This window comes from Eptatretus burgeri, chromosome 8, assembly GCF_056783735.1.
Source record: "Eptatretus burgeri isolate ZD-2024b chromosome 8, Ebu_testis_v1, whole genome shotgun sequence".
Lineage (NCBI taxonomy): Eukaryota > Metazoa > Chordata > Myxini > Myxiniformes > Myxinidae > Eptatretus > Eptatretus burgeri.
In genome coordinates, this window is record NC_140968.1 from 102,193,874 (window position 1) to 102,209,974 (window position 16,101).

General features: G+C 42.3%; 1 protein-coding gene across 1 annotated transcript in view; it reads right to left on the reverse strand.

Annotated features, from left to right (window-relative positions):
- Nucleotides 1-10,282: 10,282 nt before the first annotated feature.
- Nucleotides 10,283-16,101, reverse strand: part of LOC147022442 (myosin-7-like) — a 109,617-nt gene continuing 103,798 nt past the window's right edge. The window contains exons 41-42 of the mRNA XM_085893330.1: nucleotides 13,092-13,226; nucleotides 10,283-10,487 (exon numbers count right to left, since the gene is read on the reverse strand). Coding sequence (XP_085749456.1) covers nucleotides 10,470-10,487; nucleotides 13,092-13,226 — 153 coding nt within the window. The 3' untranslated portion in view covers nucleotides 10,283-10,469. The remainder of the gene's footprint in view (nucleotides 10,488-13,091; nucleotides 13,227-16,101) is intronic.

The following is a 16,101-nucleotide window of genomic DNA, read 5'->3' on the forward strand; positions in this document are numbered from 1 at the left end:
CAAAAACATTTTGATGTTGTTCTTTTGCAAGAGACAAGATGTAGCTCTTCGTGCTCGAGCGAATGGACTCGCATCATGAAAGGACAATGGTTCTTTAGTAGCCTGACCTGTCCTAGTACTGGAGTGGCTATTTATTTAAATCCCTCTTTCTGTCCTGAAAATGTCACTTTTAAGGAGATTATTAAAGGGCATTTAGTTTCAGTTAATTTCCTTTATAATGGTTATAAACACACTTTAATAAATGTATATTCACCCAGTACGAGCACAGAAAGACTAGTTTTCTTCACACAGTTGGAATTGTTCCTCACACACCTTGATTTTGATGGTCTTGTTTGTCTGTGTGGGGACTTTAATTGCACATTGTATCCCACCCTTGATCGTAATGGAGAAGAGCCCCACCCATCAAGTACGGCACCCTCAAAGAGGGTTTTGTCCAAATTCTCCCTTATGGATGTATGGAGACTCCAGAACCCATCTGCACGACAATACACGTGGTGCCGATGTGCAAATGGCCGGCAATCTCTTGCAAGGATAGACAGATTTTACATCAATAATGACTCTTTAAATGTCATCGACCATGTTGACATCACCCCAAGTGGCTTTTCGGACCATCACATGGTTGTTCTTCATATACTTTCCCCAGTTTGAAGTCGTGGCACTGCCCATTGGACCTTCAATGCGAGCCTTCTGCAAGATGACGCTTTTCCTATCGCCTTCCGAGCCTTTCGGGAAGTTTTACAACTACGGAAGCCTTCCTACTCCTGCCTCGCACAATGGTGGGACAATGCGAAAACCCATATCAGGACCTATTGCCAGCAATATAGCTCCTTTTGTACCAAGAATGAATCTGCGCTGCAATCTCTAATTGCTAAAGAAATATTGTCTCTCCAGTCAAGCCTTCAAACTCCCAGTGCTGAAAGGACTAGTTCTCTACTAACAACAAAGAAAGCCCTCCTCGCTCAACTCTGTACAAAACAAGCCAGAGGGGCTCTAATAAGGCTGCGAATGGAGAACTACAGCTTTATCGATACTCCTTCCAAGTTTTTTTTTTTGCGTTAGAAGCGCAAAAAATGAGAAACCAGCAAATAGCTTCGCTGCGGGCACCAGGAGGCCGAGCAATACACGATCCAAAAGACATTAGGAACTTGACCAAACAATACTTTTCTGACTTGTATTGTGCCAGAAACACTAAGGAAGACATGATTCGTTCCTTAACCACCTCTTTGCCCACCTTGTCTGAATATGCATGTCAAAAACTTGACAAGGAAGTGACTCTCGACGAACTTTCGATTGCTTTGCAAACTTTGCCCACAGGTAAAGCTTCTGGACTTGATGGAATCCCGACAGAGTTTTACAAAGCCTTCTGGGATATGTTCGGACCTGAGCTGCTTGACCTCCTGGTTGATAGCCTACGGTCAGGCTTGTTACCACTTAGCTGTCGCAGGGCCACACTCGCTCTCATACCTAAGAAAGGAGACCTCCAGCAACTTAAAAATTAGCATCCCATTTCGCTCCTCTGCACGGACTACAAGATTTTCTCGAAAGTTCTTGCCAACCACCTTAAACCTTTGATTGAGGAGATTGTACTGCGCTGCAATCTCTAATTTTATCAATAAGATCAATCTTATTGCATTCCTAAAAGGACAATACACGATAGTATTTTTATTGTCCGTGACATGATCGATACTTGTATTGCTGAACATAGAAATGTTGGTCTGGTGTTTTTAGACCAAGAAAAACCTTTCAACACAATTGATCATTCTTATTTCTTTGCTGTTTTACGGGGGTTTGGTTTTTTAGGAAAATTTTACTTGCTATATCAAACTATTGTATAATAATATTTTTAGTGTGCTCAAAGTAAATAACATCCCAAGTCAGCCTTTCCCTGTTACCAGGGGTATCCGTCAAGGGTGCCCCCTGTCTGGCCTTCTATACTCCCTATCAATTGAACCTTTACTACATCGTTTACGCACGCGGCTGCAAGGGTTTTATCCTCTGCCGTTAGAAAATCCCGTAAAAACCATTGCTGATGCGGATGATCTCTGTACACTTGTGCACTCAGATGACGATGTTCGTGCTTTGGTTGAATCTGTCAAGGAATTTAGCCTGGCTAGCTCGACTAAAGTTAATATGGAAAAGAGCAAAGCTTTTTATTTAGGTCCACAGAATGAGACTACCCCTCCAACCCTGCCAGGGCAGCTTTACTTGAATGGACCAATGAAGGAATACACTACCTCGGTGTCTTTCTTGGAATTCCAGTTTTTATTTCAAAAAACTGGGAATCGCTGATTACCAAAACTGAGCAGCGGTTAACAAAATGGAGGGGACTATTGAAGCAGCTTTCCTTCCGGGGTCGTACTTTAGTCATTAATAATCTTGCGGCATCAATGCTATGGCATGTTTTTAAGGCACTACAGGCCCCAGCTTTTATCCAAAGAAAACTTCAAAGTCTTTTTGTGGACTTTTTCTGGGGGGGAAACACTGGCTCCGGCCAGGAATACTAAGCCTACTGACTACAGAGGGTGGACAGGGGCTAATTGAGGTAACGAGCAAAGTGATCGCTTTCTGTCTCCTCTCAGCACAAAGGCTTCTATACTCCGACATCCCATGGAAAGCCTTTACCCATTGCTTGCTTAAGCAAGCTGGGAAACTTGGCTATGGTGACGAGCTCTTTCTTCTCAACACGAAGCACGTGGATATGACATCGGTCCCCCCTTTTTTTTACCGAAGCATGCTGGAAGCATGGCAGGCGTTTTCTTTTCACCGTGATACCAGTGCTTACTCCCTTCAGATGTTTTTAAAGGAACCAATATTTTTAAATCCTTCTTTTAATGGGGTCTGTCGTGACATATCTTTTATGCAAAAGTTTATTGATGTCGGCGTTACCAGAGTTGAACACCTCAGGAACCCCCTTGTACATAGATGGAAGCCAGCTGCTGACATTGCCGTGGCCACCAGTGTGAGGTCCACCAGAGTTATTGGCAGAAGTTTCTCTGTGATCCTACAGACCTTTAAGCAAACCGGGTTAAAATGGGACCCAGACATTGAAGATGCCCTCCATCTTTCCCAATGTCCTTTCCCAAATCTGTTAATTTTATTTCAAAGTTTTATGCCCTTTAACCGGATGGAGAAATCCTCAGTGTACAATCTATGTGTTCTCACCCTTTTTCCAGACAAACCTGCAGAGCCACAAGTTCATTGGCAAGCGCTGCTTCAAGCTAACCGTTCCACTACAATAAAATGGCAGGTGATGTACAGAGAACCTATTGTCAAGCGCTCGGGCGATCTGCAGTGGCGGCTGGCGCACAGCATCCTACCTTGCAACGTCCTGTCCCACCATATATGTCCTGAAAACTCGGAATTGTGCCCCTTTTGCGACACCCCGGAGACCATTTTTCACATTTTCATTGAATGTTCAAGGTTGGCTTCGCTTTTTGGAATCATCTCACGTGTGATCCGGGGGCTCGGTTTGTCTTTTACACATTGTGTTTTTATATTTGGTTTTAATGTCTTGTATCAATGTAAAAATGAATGTCTTTTCGCAAACTTTTTGTGTTCTGAAGCAAAACTTGCCATTTATTTATCGAGGAAGCGAAAATTGCAGAACAGTGATGTTTTAGCTGATGACGTCTTAACTATTTTTAAAGCATTGGTTACGTCGTGTGTTCTTTTTGAGTTTGAAACTCAAGATCCTGCTTTATTTAAAAACCGGTGGTGTGTGAAACAATCCTTATGCAGCATGGTTGGTGGTGCTCCGAGAATCAATTTATAAATTTAATATTACCTCTTTGTTACCCCTTCCTTTCCTGGTTATTTATTTTGATGCTTGTACTAACATACTTCACCATGTGAAACTTGAATTTTCTCGTAACAAAGGGGAGAAGTCTCTCTCTCTCTCTCTCTCTCCCTCTCTCCCTCTCTCCCTCTCTCCCTCTCTCCCTCTCTCCCTCTCTCCCTCTCTCCCTCTCTCCCTCTCTCCCTCTCTCCCTCTCTCCCTCCCTCCCTCCCTCTCTCCCTCTCTCCCTCTCACCCTGTCTCCCTCTCTCTCTCCCTCTCTCCACGCACGTGTAAACGCAAGGGGCTGTTGCTCAGCCTCCGGCGGTACGTGTGGAGCCTGTGTTGCTTTCTCTCTTCTTATCATCTTCTCCTCTCTCTAATGTATTTTTTTGGGGGTGTTCCTTGTGTATAAACTGTTATCAATGCTTTATCGATTACTTGAAAATTAAATTGGTTTCTTCTCTTCTTTCTTTCTACTCTTGTATATAATCCTTTGCTTTGTTGTATTGAATTTTTATCCTTTATACTTTTTTAATAAAAGTCAAAAGTCTCTCTCTCTTTTTCTCTCTCTTTTTCTCTCTCTGTCTGTCTCTCTCTGTCTGTCTCTGTCTGTCTGTCTGTCTCTCTGTCTGTCTGTCTCTCTTTTTCTCTCTCTTTTTCTCTCCCTTTTTCTCTCCCTTTTTCTCTCCCTTTTTCTCTCCCTTTTTCTCTCCCTTTTTCTCTCCCTTTTTCTCTCCCCTCCCCCTTTAATATTGCCGTCAGCGAAGCGATGGGTTGTATTTGCTAGTCATTAATAAGCCATTGTGGCCTGTTCCAACTTGAGGCATTGTTGAGCAGGCCGAACAGAATGGCAAACTAACACCCCAGTGAGGTAACGCAGGAAGCACCTCAATACCCCATTGAGAGTGAGGTGTCCAAGGATGCGCCTGATAAAGGATAATTAATTAATGCCGTTAATTATCTTCAAAACGGATGTTTTAATTTAACCAAACACCCAAATTTCACTCTTGCACTCCCTTGGAGGCCCCTAAGTACGCATGCAAAGATTCAGGCTGCTAGGTTTCATGGTTTTGGAGTTATGGAGGACACACACACACACACACACACACACACACACACACACACACACACACACACACACACACACACACACACACACACACACACACACACACACACACACACACACACACACACACACACACACACACAGCACCATAACGGGCTCCTTCGTGTCTCGGTATATAAATGTCATTTGTTTTTAACAAAGGAGAAACGGTTTATATTTGAACAAAATTTCTCCAGGAAAACTTACACAACTCAGTCAACTTGGCCCATCAGGGCTGTTTCCCAAAAACATCCATTAACTCAACGGACATGGACATTCATTAAAATTTACTTACATATAATATGATATTTCACTTTATTTCCAGGGTCTATCATCTATCTATATAGTCATGATTCCAGCTGTAAAGTACACCTTTTATTTGCAAAATATCCTTTCATTCACATGACGTTCATGGGACTGTGTCATTGGAGGCCAAGTATAAATATCTCCTTCCAGGATGGGCAGCTTATTGCAGAGTGTGGAGATGTGGGACATTGCACATGATGTCACCAACGTTGAACCCATGAAATACTACATTTAAAATGGGTCTTCCACCCCGGCGACGTTCCTGATACCCACATGTCAGAATTGGAAAAACTCAATTAAAAAAAATAGTTAAACAGTGTCCCACTTCTACCCACCACACCCAACAGCACTTCTGCTGGTACTGCGCAAATCCAAACCGAAGTCGCTTAAATATGTAAGTGCACAGCTGCAGTACTACTACTACTACTTCTTTAATGAGTCTGATTCCCACCTCCTTATGGGATCAGCCAGGGGAATGATTTGTGACCCAAGTCTTTCACGAACCGGCTGGCCAGGCTCGTTCGATGTTCAACTGAAGTTGATTTGGGCTGGGAATTTCTAATTTGTTTAGGGTACTATATTAGTTGCTGTTGTTTCATATACAGCCTATGGTGGCTGGTTGCATCATTTTCTGGATGCGTGGCTGTGCCTCTGATGCAGTGCCCCTGTTACCAGTAAGCTGCTACTCATTTTGCCGACCTCAGAAGGATGACAGTCTGAATCAACCCACCCATTGTTATTTCAACGGTTGAACAGGGGCTTGAACTCAAAACCCAAAGATATTAAGCCACATCAGCTCCACGTTGCTTTGTGATCGTGAAATGACATGATATACCTTCCGACTTGTGTAAGGTTGGATTCTGATCAGTTATAGTTAAGTGACTCCAAAATTGGCCCTTTTTGTTTCTCACTTGACTTGTACTGTGTAACATTGCTAATTGTACTGTGTAACATTGTAACCCAACGAGCAACATTGCTACACTCATTGTGACTAATTTAGGTGAATGACCAGCAACAGATGGTCGTTGACCTCTGAGTGATGTCTCATTACTCGAACGCTTTGGAATTTGGAGACAAAGAACAATGGGTTTGAGGCACCCAGACGTCCAGGCCCTACATGGTCCTGTGAAGACAATGGTTGGTCTAAATATATAAGACCTCAGCCCGCCCTCTGGATCAGGTGGCGACGTAGTCCATAAATCAATGCTGTGTAAATATAACGTTTGAAACATTGAATCCTTTGCTGCTGATAAATCCCACTTTGTATCAAATCCGTATGGACAGTTGTACTCCAACAAGTTCCCACAATACACACAACAGGTGCGTTTTGTTGTACAAGACGACCAAACGCGATTATCTAGCCAACATGCAGGAGTGTGTGCTCGCCATTGACACTGAACCGTTTTCTCGGTTGGATCACCGAGGTCTGGTGTTATTCCATCAGGGGGTGCCGCATCACGGAGCACGTCTTTATTTGGATGGGGGTGTAAATCGGACTATCCCATCTGTCTTTGGGTTGCAGACACGTCAAAGGGATCTTTTTGCGAACGAGTACGTCATCGGGTGTCTGTACTTTGGCCAACTGCTTTACATGGGAGAAGCTCATAAGCACTGCCTGGTGTAAGTGGCAGTGCTGGGGTATGGGATACCACACAGGCATAATGGGCGAAATGTCGTCTTGTGGGTACATGCAGTGCTTTTGTTTGTACTGTATGCGAACTACGACATCTGACTTTGTGTGAAAAATAGTTACATCCCCCCTACAACTAGTAGTAGGAGGGGAGACGTTGCGTTTGCTTTGTTTCTTTCTTTCTCATTTCGTTCTTTCCAACAATTACAATTGCACACAACTCCATCATTTCTGGACCGATCTTCAACTCTGGCATGAACGTCCTATCTTCCATTACACCCATACCCAAAATTTGAGATGGATGTACCATGGTCCAATACACCCATCTCCTTTTTTCATTTTTCAATTTTTGCCCCTGTTTCAGTTGTAAGAGGTTTCAAACACTAAACATCGCACATTCAGTCATTGCCTTATACTTGAGTCGATGGAGATGAGATTTGGAACAAAAGGTGCCTTCACGCAGCCCCGATGGGATCTGGAGAAACATTTCAAATCTATCATTTTTGGGAATATATTTGGGTTAAAGTTCAAAGTTGGTCACAACATTAAGGCTTATAACCTGCTAAGCATTTATATTTCAATAAACCTAGCTTAGACTTGCTGCAAACATATTATCATACCACGGCTCCAACAGATAGATTCTGCTTCTTTCGTACGCAGCACATGGATGCATGTGACATCACTTGCTGTGGGCATGGCTGCGCCGACGATGCAGTGCCCCTTGTAAGTTAGGGTAGGAAATTGTAATTTGTTCAGAGTGCCGGTGATTGCTCGCCCACTCTTCGCGATGGACACCATGGGATCTTTAACATCCACCAACGAATGTCGGTAGACGGGACACCAATTAAACTTCCATCCGAGAGAGGGACTGCACACACATACTGATGAGTCGCCCTGCCTGTGAAACACCGAGATGATACTTTTGCTTGGTCGGGATTCAAACCCAGACTAGATAGCTTAGAGTGGAGTGTGTCCTCCAGACTGAAGCAGGTAGACATAAGTCCAGTGTCTTGACTTCTTCATTTGGGAAAGATTTACGTGTTCACACATTCATGATGATACACCTTGGGATGTCTTTGAGGCTTTCTGCAAACTCCATCACACTGACATATTTATGACCTCATCTTACCTTTGACCGAATTAGCAAATCTTAATTTTTATTCTTTTTGGCTTCCTGTTTTATGTGGCCACAACACTCACCATTCAGGCTTGCATCAAGCAATATTTTGCAGAGTTTAATACAGCTGAGCGAAGCGAGCTTGAGTCTGTTTATTCTTGACGAGCAACTACAACCCCTCGTTTCGCTGACGGGAATATTAGGAGTGGGGGGGGGGAGGAAGGAAGGAGGGAGGGGAAGGACAGTGGAGGGATGGAAAGGAGGTGGAGAGGGGTCAGAGAGAGGGAGAGGGGTGGGAGAGATGCTGTGACTACGATGTGAATTTTGGATCCTGTGTCAATTTGGACACTTTCCCAGCAATGTCTGTTGTTCATGCAAATATCTTTACACATTCATCGATATTTTGTTTCATGTTATGAAACTGAAAATGGATGTTCCGCTTGCAATAGTTTCATCCTGTGATGCTTACCACAAGGAATTGTGCGATATGGTTGGGATCAGATCTGACAACTTTATTTTCCTTCGATTCTACCTTACGGAGGATGACGTGATGCCAACATTTTCTCACTAAAGACTTGCCAAAGGTAAACCATGTAAACACCAACTTTGTTTGAACAACCAGGAGAAGTCTCACTTCAGTTTTTGTCAGTTACAAACCAATGATCCTCAGAGGTGGAGGTTAAGGATGAGGTTGATTGGAAATGAAATCATTGCAGAGCGAGTCAAAATGGATGGCCATGTCAATTGAAAATGTATGTCATCGTGCAATATTATCTGTACATACCTCCATTCTGGATCCACTTCTACTTTGCTAATTGCCATCTTGCAGCTGGCAACCTAAGCATTTATATAAGAAATCGAGGCTTGGGCCAATAGGACGATCTTTGAGATGATGTGGAAGGGTTGCTGCATCACAACGTTTTGTCACAAGTCATGTGGAGTCTTTAGCTCAGAGTTTGCAGAGGCCCCAAGCAGAGAGCTGTGGAGTCTGGGCACCAAGCACAGCAAAAAGATTCCTCAAGGTTGCACAGAATCGTTGCTTAGCTTGTTTTAAGTCTTCTTTTTTGAACTCCTACTTTTCTACACCAACTTTCTTCTTTGTGTGGCTAATATGCAGACATGCAGTATCTCTTGCTTATTTCAATGAAAGATAGAAGCCTGCTCTGCAGACAGGATCCCACCCGCTCCCGGAATCTGCAGAGAGATCTCGGGACCCCAGATGGTTTTTCCCCGAGGAAGGACGGGACCCCACTGTTCACAGATAACCGAGCTTGCTACCTTAGGAACAGATTGTGAGAATGTTGTTATGGAGAACTTTTCTCAGTATAATTTGTAAGGAAGTTTGACGTTGATATCCGTGCTGTCTAAGTGTTCCAAACCAATATTAATAACTTGTTCAATTGAATCTTGTCTGTCACAATGTCATGCGTTACATCTTGTACCTTGAGAAGTTGGTCGATTCAAACTGAGAAAGTTGAACACTACCACAAAGTTACTGGAATCCTTTTTTTCTCAGACTCTCTATGCACTTTGTAAAAGGATATGAAATTGGAATGTTTATTTATACATTGTAAATTCAGTTGTTTGAAGCTTACCACTAAAGAGTGAGGCAAAACAAACTGCTCATGATATTCCTCCATTCTCTTTTTTGTCTTACTGTCTGAAAATTCAAGACTGTACCTTCAAAAGCTTGGCCTGTTTTGAATGTTCGCCCTGCATAACTTGCTGATTTGAGATGACAATGGTAATGGCTTCAAATGTTTGGTTGAAATGATGAATCTTGGATGATACCTTTAGATCAATTCCAAGATAAAATAAACTGCTGAAATACTTTAAAAATAGGGGCAATACCCCTGGGCGCTCACTGGGCAGCGGCTGGATAAGATAACCAGCGAACCACAGATAGGCATGGATGACCCACAAAGTATGGAATGGAGAAGAAAGTAAATTCAGATGGATTTTTTTTTTAAAGCCGTGAACAAACTTTGGACATCACAGATGATAAAGTTTGCAGTCAAGTTTCATTGAAATTGTGTGTGTAGTTTCTGAGAAGCAAGCAAATGCCACTTTTGGGTGGGTGGGGGGGGGATAACCCCCACCCCCATAAACTTCCTCTGTAGAATCCCTCAGACCCTGTTTTTTTTTGGTTGTTGTTCTTTTTTTTTTAATGCCGTGAACAAACTTTGGTACATAATGAAGGCTGTGGTGAAGTTTCATTGGCATCATGTGTGTAGTTTCAGAGAAGAAGTTGCAAGTGTTTGTGGATGGACGGACGGATGGACAACACGCCATCCCATAACCTCCCCGGAACTATGTTACAGGTGAGCTAAAACTGAGGTCACAATGCCACTTTATGCCCTTTAATGGAAGCAATGAGCGAGAAGAGACAGGTTACGTAATTACGTTTGCTGTGGAAGTGCACAGGATAAGGAAAATGTGCGGTAGACTGTACTTGTGCCAATGAATAGATAGATATGTGGAATTAGCAGAACATGTGCAACATACAATCCAAGGATCTTGCACATCTCTCTTCATTCAAGTTGGTGACTCTGCACAACAAAGACACAATTGAGCAGAGTGAATCATGACGGGACACATGGATTTGCTACTGCAGATGCAATTTTCTCAAAAATTAGCATAATGGATTTAAGTGTTATGATAAAAGGAAAATGTAGCCAATTAAACTTGATTGATAATTACCTTGAAAAGTAAAGTTTTTAGCGTATAGCACAATGTGTTGTTATAACCCTTTTCTGGGAAATGTATTCGAATACAACATGATTATTACATCTATGTGCTCAAACATGTATCTATTTTGAATCTATATATATATATATATATATATATATATATATATATATATATATATATATATATATATATATATATATATATATATATATATCCATTTGCATTTTGAACATCGTTATGTATCTCTTTACTGTATTGGAAGGTTACCAGTCTGCCAAGTAAAACACCCCTCTTCCCCAAAAGAGATTTGCCTTCCAAATCATCTTTAATCTTTATTCAGTAAAATTGAATTATCTATTATTCTATTTAGCTTAGGCTTAGGCCAGTAAGATTGGACTGTTTAGCTAATAAGATAGGACTGTTTAGGCCAGTAAGATAGAACTGTTTAGGCCAGTAAGATAGAACTGTTTAGGCCAGTAAGATAGAACTGTTTAGGCCAGTAAGATAGGATTGTTCAGGCCAGTAAGATGGAACTGTTCAGGCCAGTAAGATAGAACTGTTCAGGCCAGTAAGATGGAACTGTTCAGGCCAGTAAGATAGAACTGTTCAGGCCAGTAAGATAGAACTGTTCAGGCCAGTAAGATAGAACTGTTCAGGCGAGTAAGATGGAACTGTTCAGGCCAGTAAGATAGAACTGTTCAGGCCAGTAAGATGGAACTGTTCAGGCCAGTAAGATAGAACTGTTCAGGCCAGTAAGATGGAACTGTTCAGGCCAGTAAGATAGAACTGTTCAGGCCAGTAAGATAGAACTGTTTAGGCCAGTAAGATAGAACTGTTCAGGCCAGTAAGATAGAACTGTTTCGGCTAGTAAGATAGGACTGTTCAGGCCAGTAAGATAGAACTGTTTAGGCCAGTAAGATAGAACTGTTCAGGCCAGTAAGATAGAACTGTTTAGGCTAGTAAGATAGAACTGTTTAGGCCAGTAAGATGGAACTGTTCAGGCCAGTAAGATAGAACTGTTTAGGCCAGTAAGATAGAACTGTTCAGGCCAGTAAGATAGAACTGTTTAGGCCAGTAAGATAGAACTGTTCAGGCCAGTAAGATAGAACTGTTTAGGCTAGTAAGAGAACTGTTTAGGCTAGTAAGATAGGACTGTTCAGGCCAGTAAGATAGAACTGTTTAGGCCAGTAAGATGGAACTGTTCAGGCCAGTAAGATAGAACTGTTTAGGCCAGTAAGATAGAACTGTTCAGGCCAGTAAGATAGAACTGTTTAGGCCAGTAAGATAGAACTGTTCAGGCCAGTAAGATAGAACTGTTTAGGCTAGTAAGAGAACTGTTTAGGCTAGTAAGATAGGACTGTTCAGGCCAGTAAGATAGAACTGTTCAGGCCAGTAAGATGGAACTGTTTAGGCCAGTAAGATAGAACTGTTTAGGCCAGTAAGATAGGACTGTTCAGGCCAGTAAGATAGAACTGTTCAGGCCAGTAAGATAGAACTGTTCAGGCCAATAAGATAGAACTGTTCAGGCCAGTAAGATGGAACTGTTTAGGCCAGTAAGATAGGACTGTTTAGGCCAGTAAGATAGGACTGTTTAGGCCAGGAAGATAGAACTGTTCAGGTCAGCAAGATAAGACTGTTCAGGCCAGTAAGATAGGACTGTTCAGGTCAGCAAGATAAGACTGTTCAGGCCAGTAAGATAGGACTGTTCAGGTCAGCAAGATAAGACTGTTCAGGCCAGTAAGATAGCACTGTTCAGTTCAGCAAAATAGGTTTGTTTAAGTCAGCTTAGGTGGTTCTGTTGGGAATAATGAAAAATGCACTTGTAAATCTCATTGCTTGATCATCCTACAGTATATTTTAGATTTATTCCCACTTTTGTTTTTCAAAGAACATGTTTGAATTTGAAAAGCATGTTATTAATGCAGAAAAAGGCGACTGTTGAGTTCACAATATTCATATGACGCATGCACCCTGACATTCCCACCCATTTGTCCATCCCTGATGTCATTTCTCTCTCCATTTCACTTGTGAATCCTGACACCCTGGCTCCTTACTCAACCCCTGGCATCATGAACCTCGCCAGCACCACACCTCCCTTTATCACTGATGTCAGGACCCTCTCCCTTTGAACTGTGAACCCTGTCATCCCTATGTCTCCCTCCATCCCTGATGTCACTGCAAAAGGGATGAAATAAAACACTTGAGTAAAGGGAGCAGGAAGGAACAGGCCATTGAGAAAACTAGACACTGTTTTACACTCACTCTGCAAAAGTGTTTCTGTAAAAAACAAAAAAAATTGTAGAGTTGGATTTTTGTCAAATGAAAATCTGTATCAGGCTCTTAGATAATTGTCAACCTATGAGCTGAAGCAGCTGCTGAGCATGTTAGAGAAAAATCTTTCAAAATCAAATGTCCTCTGCATTGATGTGTGGAGTCAAACATTTAGAGGTCAAGTAATTCACCTTTAGGCCTGGTTCACGAGACCTCGAGCGCAGTTTGTTGACTTGGGATTCTGCCCCATCTGCCCGCTCCATTGTGTCGTCCAGCTCATGCTGCAGCTTCCGAAGCTTGGCAATGTTCATATTCGCCTGTTCCTCCTGGAGGGAAAAGGAACAGAACATCCATGTTCCTCCTGTAATGTAGAAGATTTCATAATGAGACTATAATGGCACTTGGTAGAGCATATACCTCAGCCAGGCTGAACAGTTTACGTTTTGTATCCCACTGATCAGCTGGATCTGCATCAGTAGCTTAACCACAATCCAATCAGCTTCTCCTTGTCACCGACCCAACTTGTTTTTGTCTGTTTTCACTGCCGACTCACAAATAAGTGATTAAACTGGTCCAGTGGCAGATGGGGGTGTGTATCATTGGGATTCTCATGTATGTGTTACTTATGAGTGTCTTCAGCAGCTGTAGAGGAACCCAAGTAGAGTTTGAAACAGCAAAGGGCTTATCTTGCGTATCTTTTCTTGGTTGCTTTATGCAGCTTTCATTGGCTGGAAGAACAGGGGATTAATTACAAGGATCCCATCCACCTGGGGATTATTGATGAGGTTAGTGCTGGTTGGTTGTTCTCTCTAATAACAGGTGAGCCGTGATTTGATGTTCAAGGGGAATCCAAACAATTTTTTTTTCTGAAAATCATTGAAAGTCATCAATCATGGTCTAATTTGAAGGGAAATTTTTTTTTGAATTTTTTTCCCAGTCATAAAGTGCCGAAAAAAGCCCAAGAGTGTCGATTTTTCCATTTTCGCCAGTGATCTCGCACTCGCAACCCACCTTGATCCAAATGGCAGCTTACATTGGGAAACAGTGTATTTCTATCTCTGATTCCGATGCTGATTCCACCGTCATTAGCAACGCTGAAGGCTCTCGGTATGTTGAAACGGATCCGTGGGATTTTGAAGAAATTACTGGAGACGGGTGGCATTAGTCATTTGGGAGCCCCATGCAAGATGCAATACTGGCCCAGTGGGGCCCCCATGACTCCTGGTAATCTGTCATCACATTAAAATATGTCTTGGCATCCGTCTGTCTGATGTCGATGTATTCGGTCATTACTTTTGCAATCTCAACCAATTAAACATGGCAACGGTTGTAGCGACTTCATTTGCCCCCCTCGAGCCCTCACCCCTCACCAATAGTTCTGAAGGTGGCGTGATGCAAGTTATCTTTGTAAATGCGTACTGTGTGGCGCCGCTTCTGGTGGTGGTGGGAGAAGGTATTTCGAGTGACATTTTAGAACCTTTAATTGTATCACAAGTAAGAGGTCTCCATGCTTTTTTTCGCACTCACTTAGTCTATTTTGCTTGAGACTCGATTGCAAAAAATCCAGAGGAATTCCTATGTTTTATTGCCCCCCCCCCCCCCGCATTGGAAAGGTGTATATATACAGCAGCTTGAGCGTCGTTCCACCTTATCATAATATTTTTCCATGGCCACTTCAATTGACAAAAGTAATAACAATAATAATGCCAATGGCATAATAATAATGTTAACATTTCAGTTTTGTAAAATAATAATATTAACAATAATAATAATTGTGCAATAATTGGCAGTAATAAAAAAGATAATGTGATCCCCCCCACCCCCGACTGCTTCCGTAGATAAAGTAAAAATTTTTTTAATGTGTGCCCGTACATGCGTGGCCATACGTGCAAAAAATAAAATATAAAAAACAAGAACAATTGTCACGTCAATTGTGACGTCATAGCACCGTGTCCTGTCATTGGTTTGGTAAATAAATGGCCATAACTTGGGAACCACTTTTCCGATTAATATCAAACCTTGAAAAGGCACATACTCAGGTCCCCAGCAATATACCTGGCAAGTTTCAATTAGATCGGACCAGTGGTTGTTGAGAAACAGCGGTCACACACACACACACACACACACACACACACACACACACACACACACACACACACACACACACACACACACACACACACACACACACACACACACACACACACACACACACACACACCTGGAATTATAGATAGATAGTAACCTAATCTCACCACCAGCCGTAAACACAAACCGTAAACACAGTTACATTGCTGCCATTCTGCAGAGGGGCGACGTCGGCATGCAAAAAGCTGATCCATGGGCTGTGTTCCATTCCCAATCAGCATGCTACTGCTTTGCTTAGCCAACCATTCCTTATCAACTGTTTCGTTGGAGTGCTTACTTGAGTGCTTAAGCCACTTGGCGAGCACTCTACAAGCTGATTGGTAATCGAACACACCTGAGCACTTGTGCTTGGCCTAGATCCATTGTTCTGGTTCTGCCATTTGTGTAATGAAGAAAGTTAATTTTGGGTCATTTTTACCCTTTTCCCATTTTTGTTGATATTTTCCCACTTTTCGTCACCACTGGGGTTGATTTGTTTAATCCTGGGCCAAGTGCTCCGATTAAAAAAACAAAAAAAAACCCACATTGTTCCGCTGTTCACATGGATGAGTCAAGTTACTAATGAGGGGGTTGTTTTGTGATCATACAATAAATTGTAGTGTGGATTCCATCAATAATATCGATGCGCATTAACATTAGGAATTGTACACATTTTATTGTGGTTATAGTTGCATTTGCATCCATTAAACCTAGTTATTCTTCCACTTAACCTGCTTTCTCTACTAATACCAATGTCACCTCCTGATTTTGTAATACAGGGTAGTCCTGTCTTGTTAAACATCAGGGAGAACATGTTTTTTTTTTAATGGATTTATTCCGTCACAGTGCTTTCTTTCCTTGAGATGGAGCATTCCCTTTGCGCTGTGTTTATCACTACTCACAAGTTGATGTTATGTTTGTGGGATAGATCAAGGAATTTCAAAGCAAAGGTAGGATTGTATGGAGTAGCTTGGCCCGTGGATGTGTGGGAGACATTTCGATGCAACTTAAGTCGGGAAACTGAGCTTAAGTGTTACGTGTCACCATACGGGGGGGCGGGGGGGGTGTTGTGTT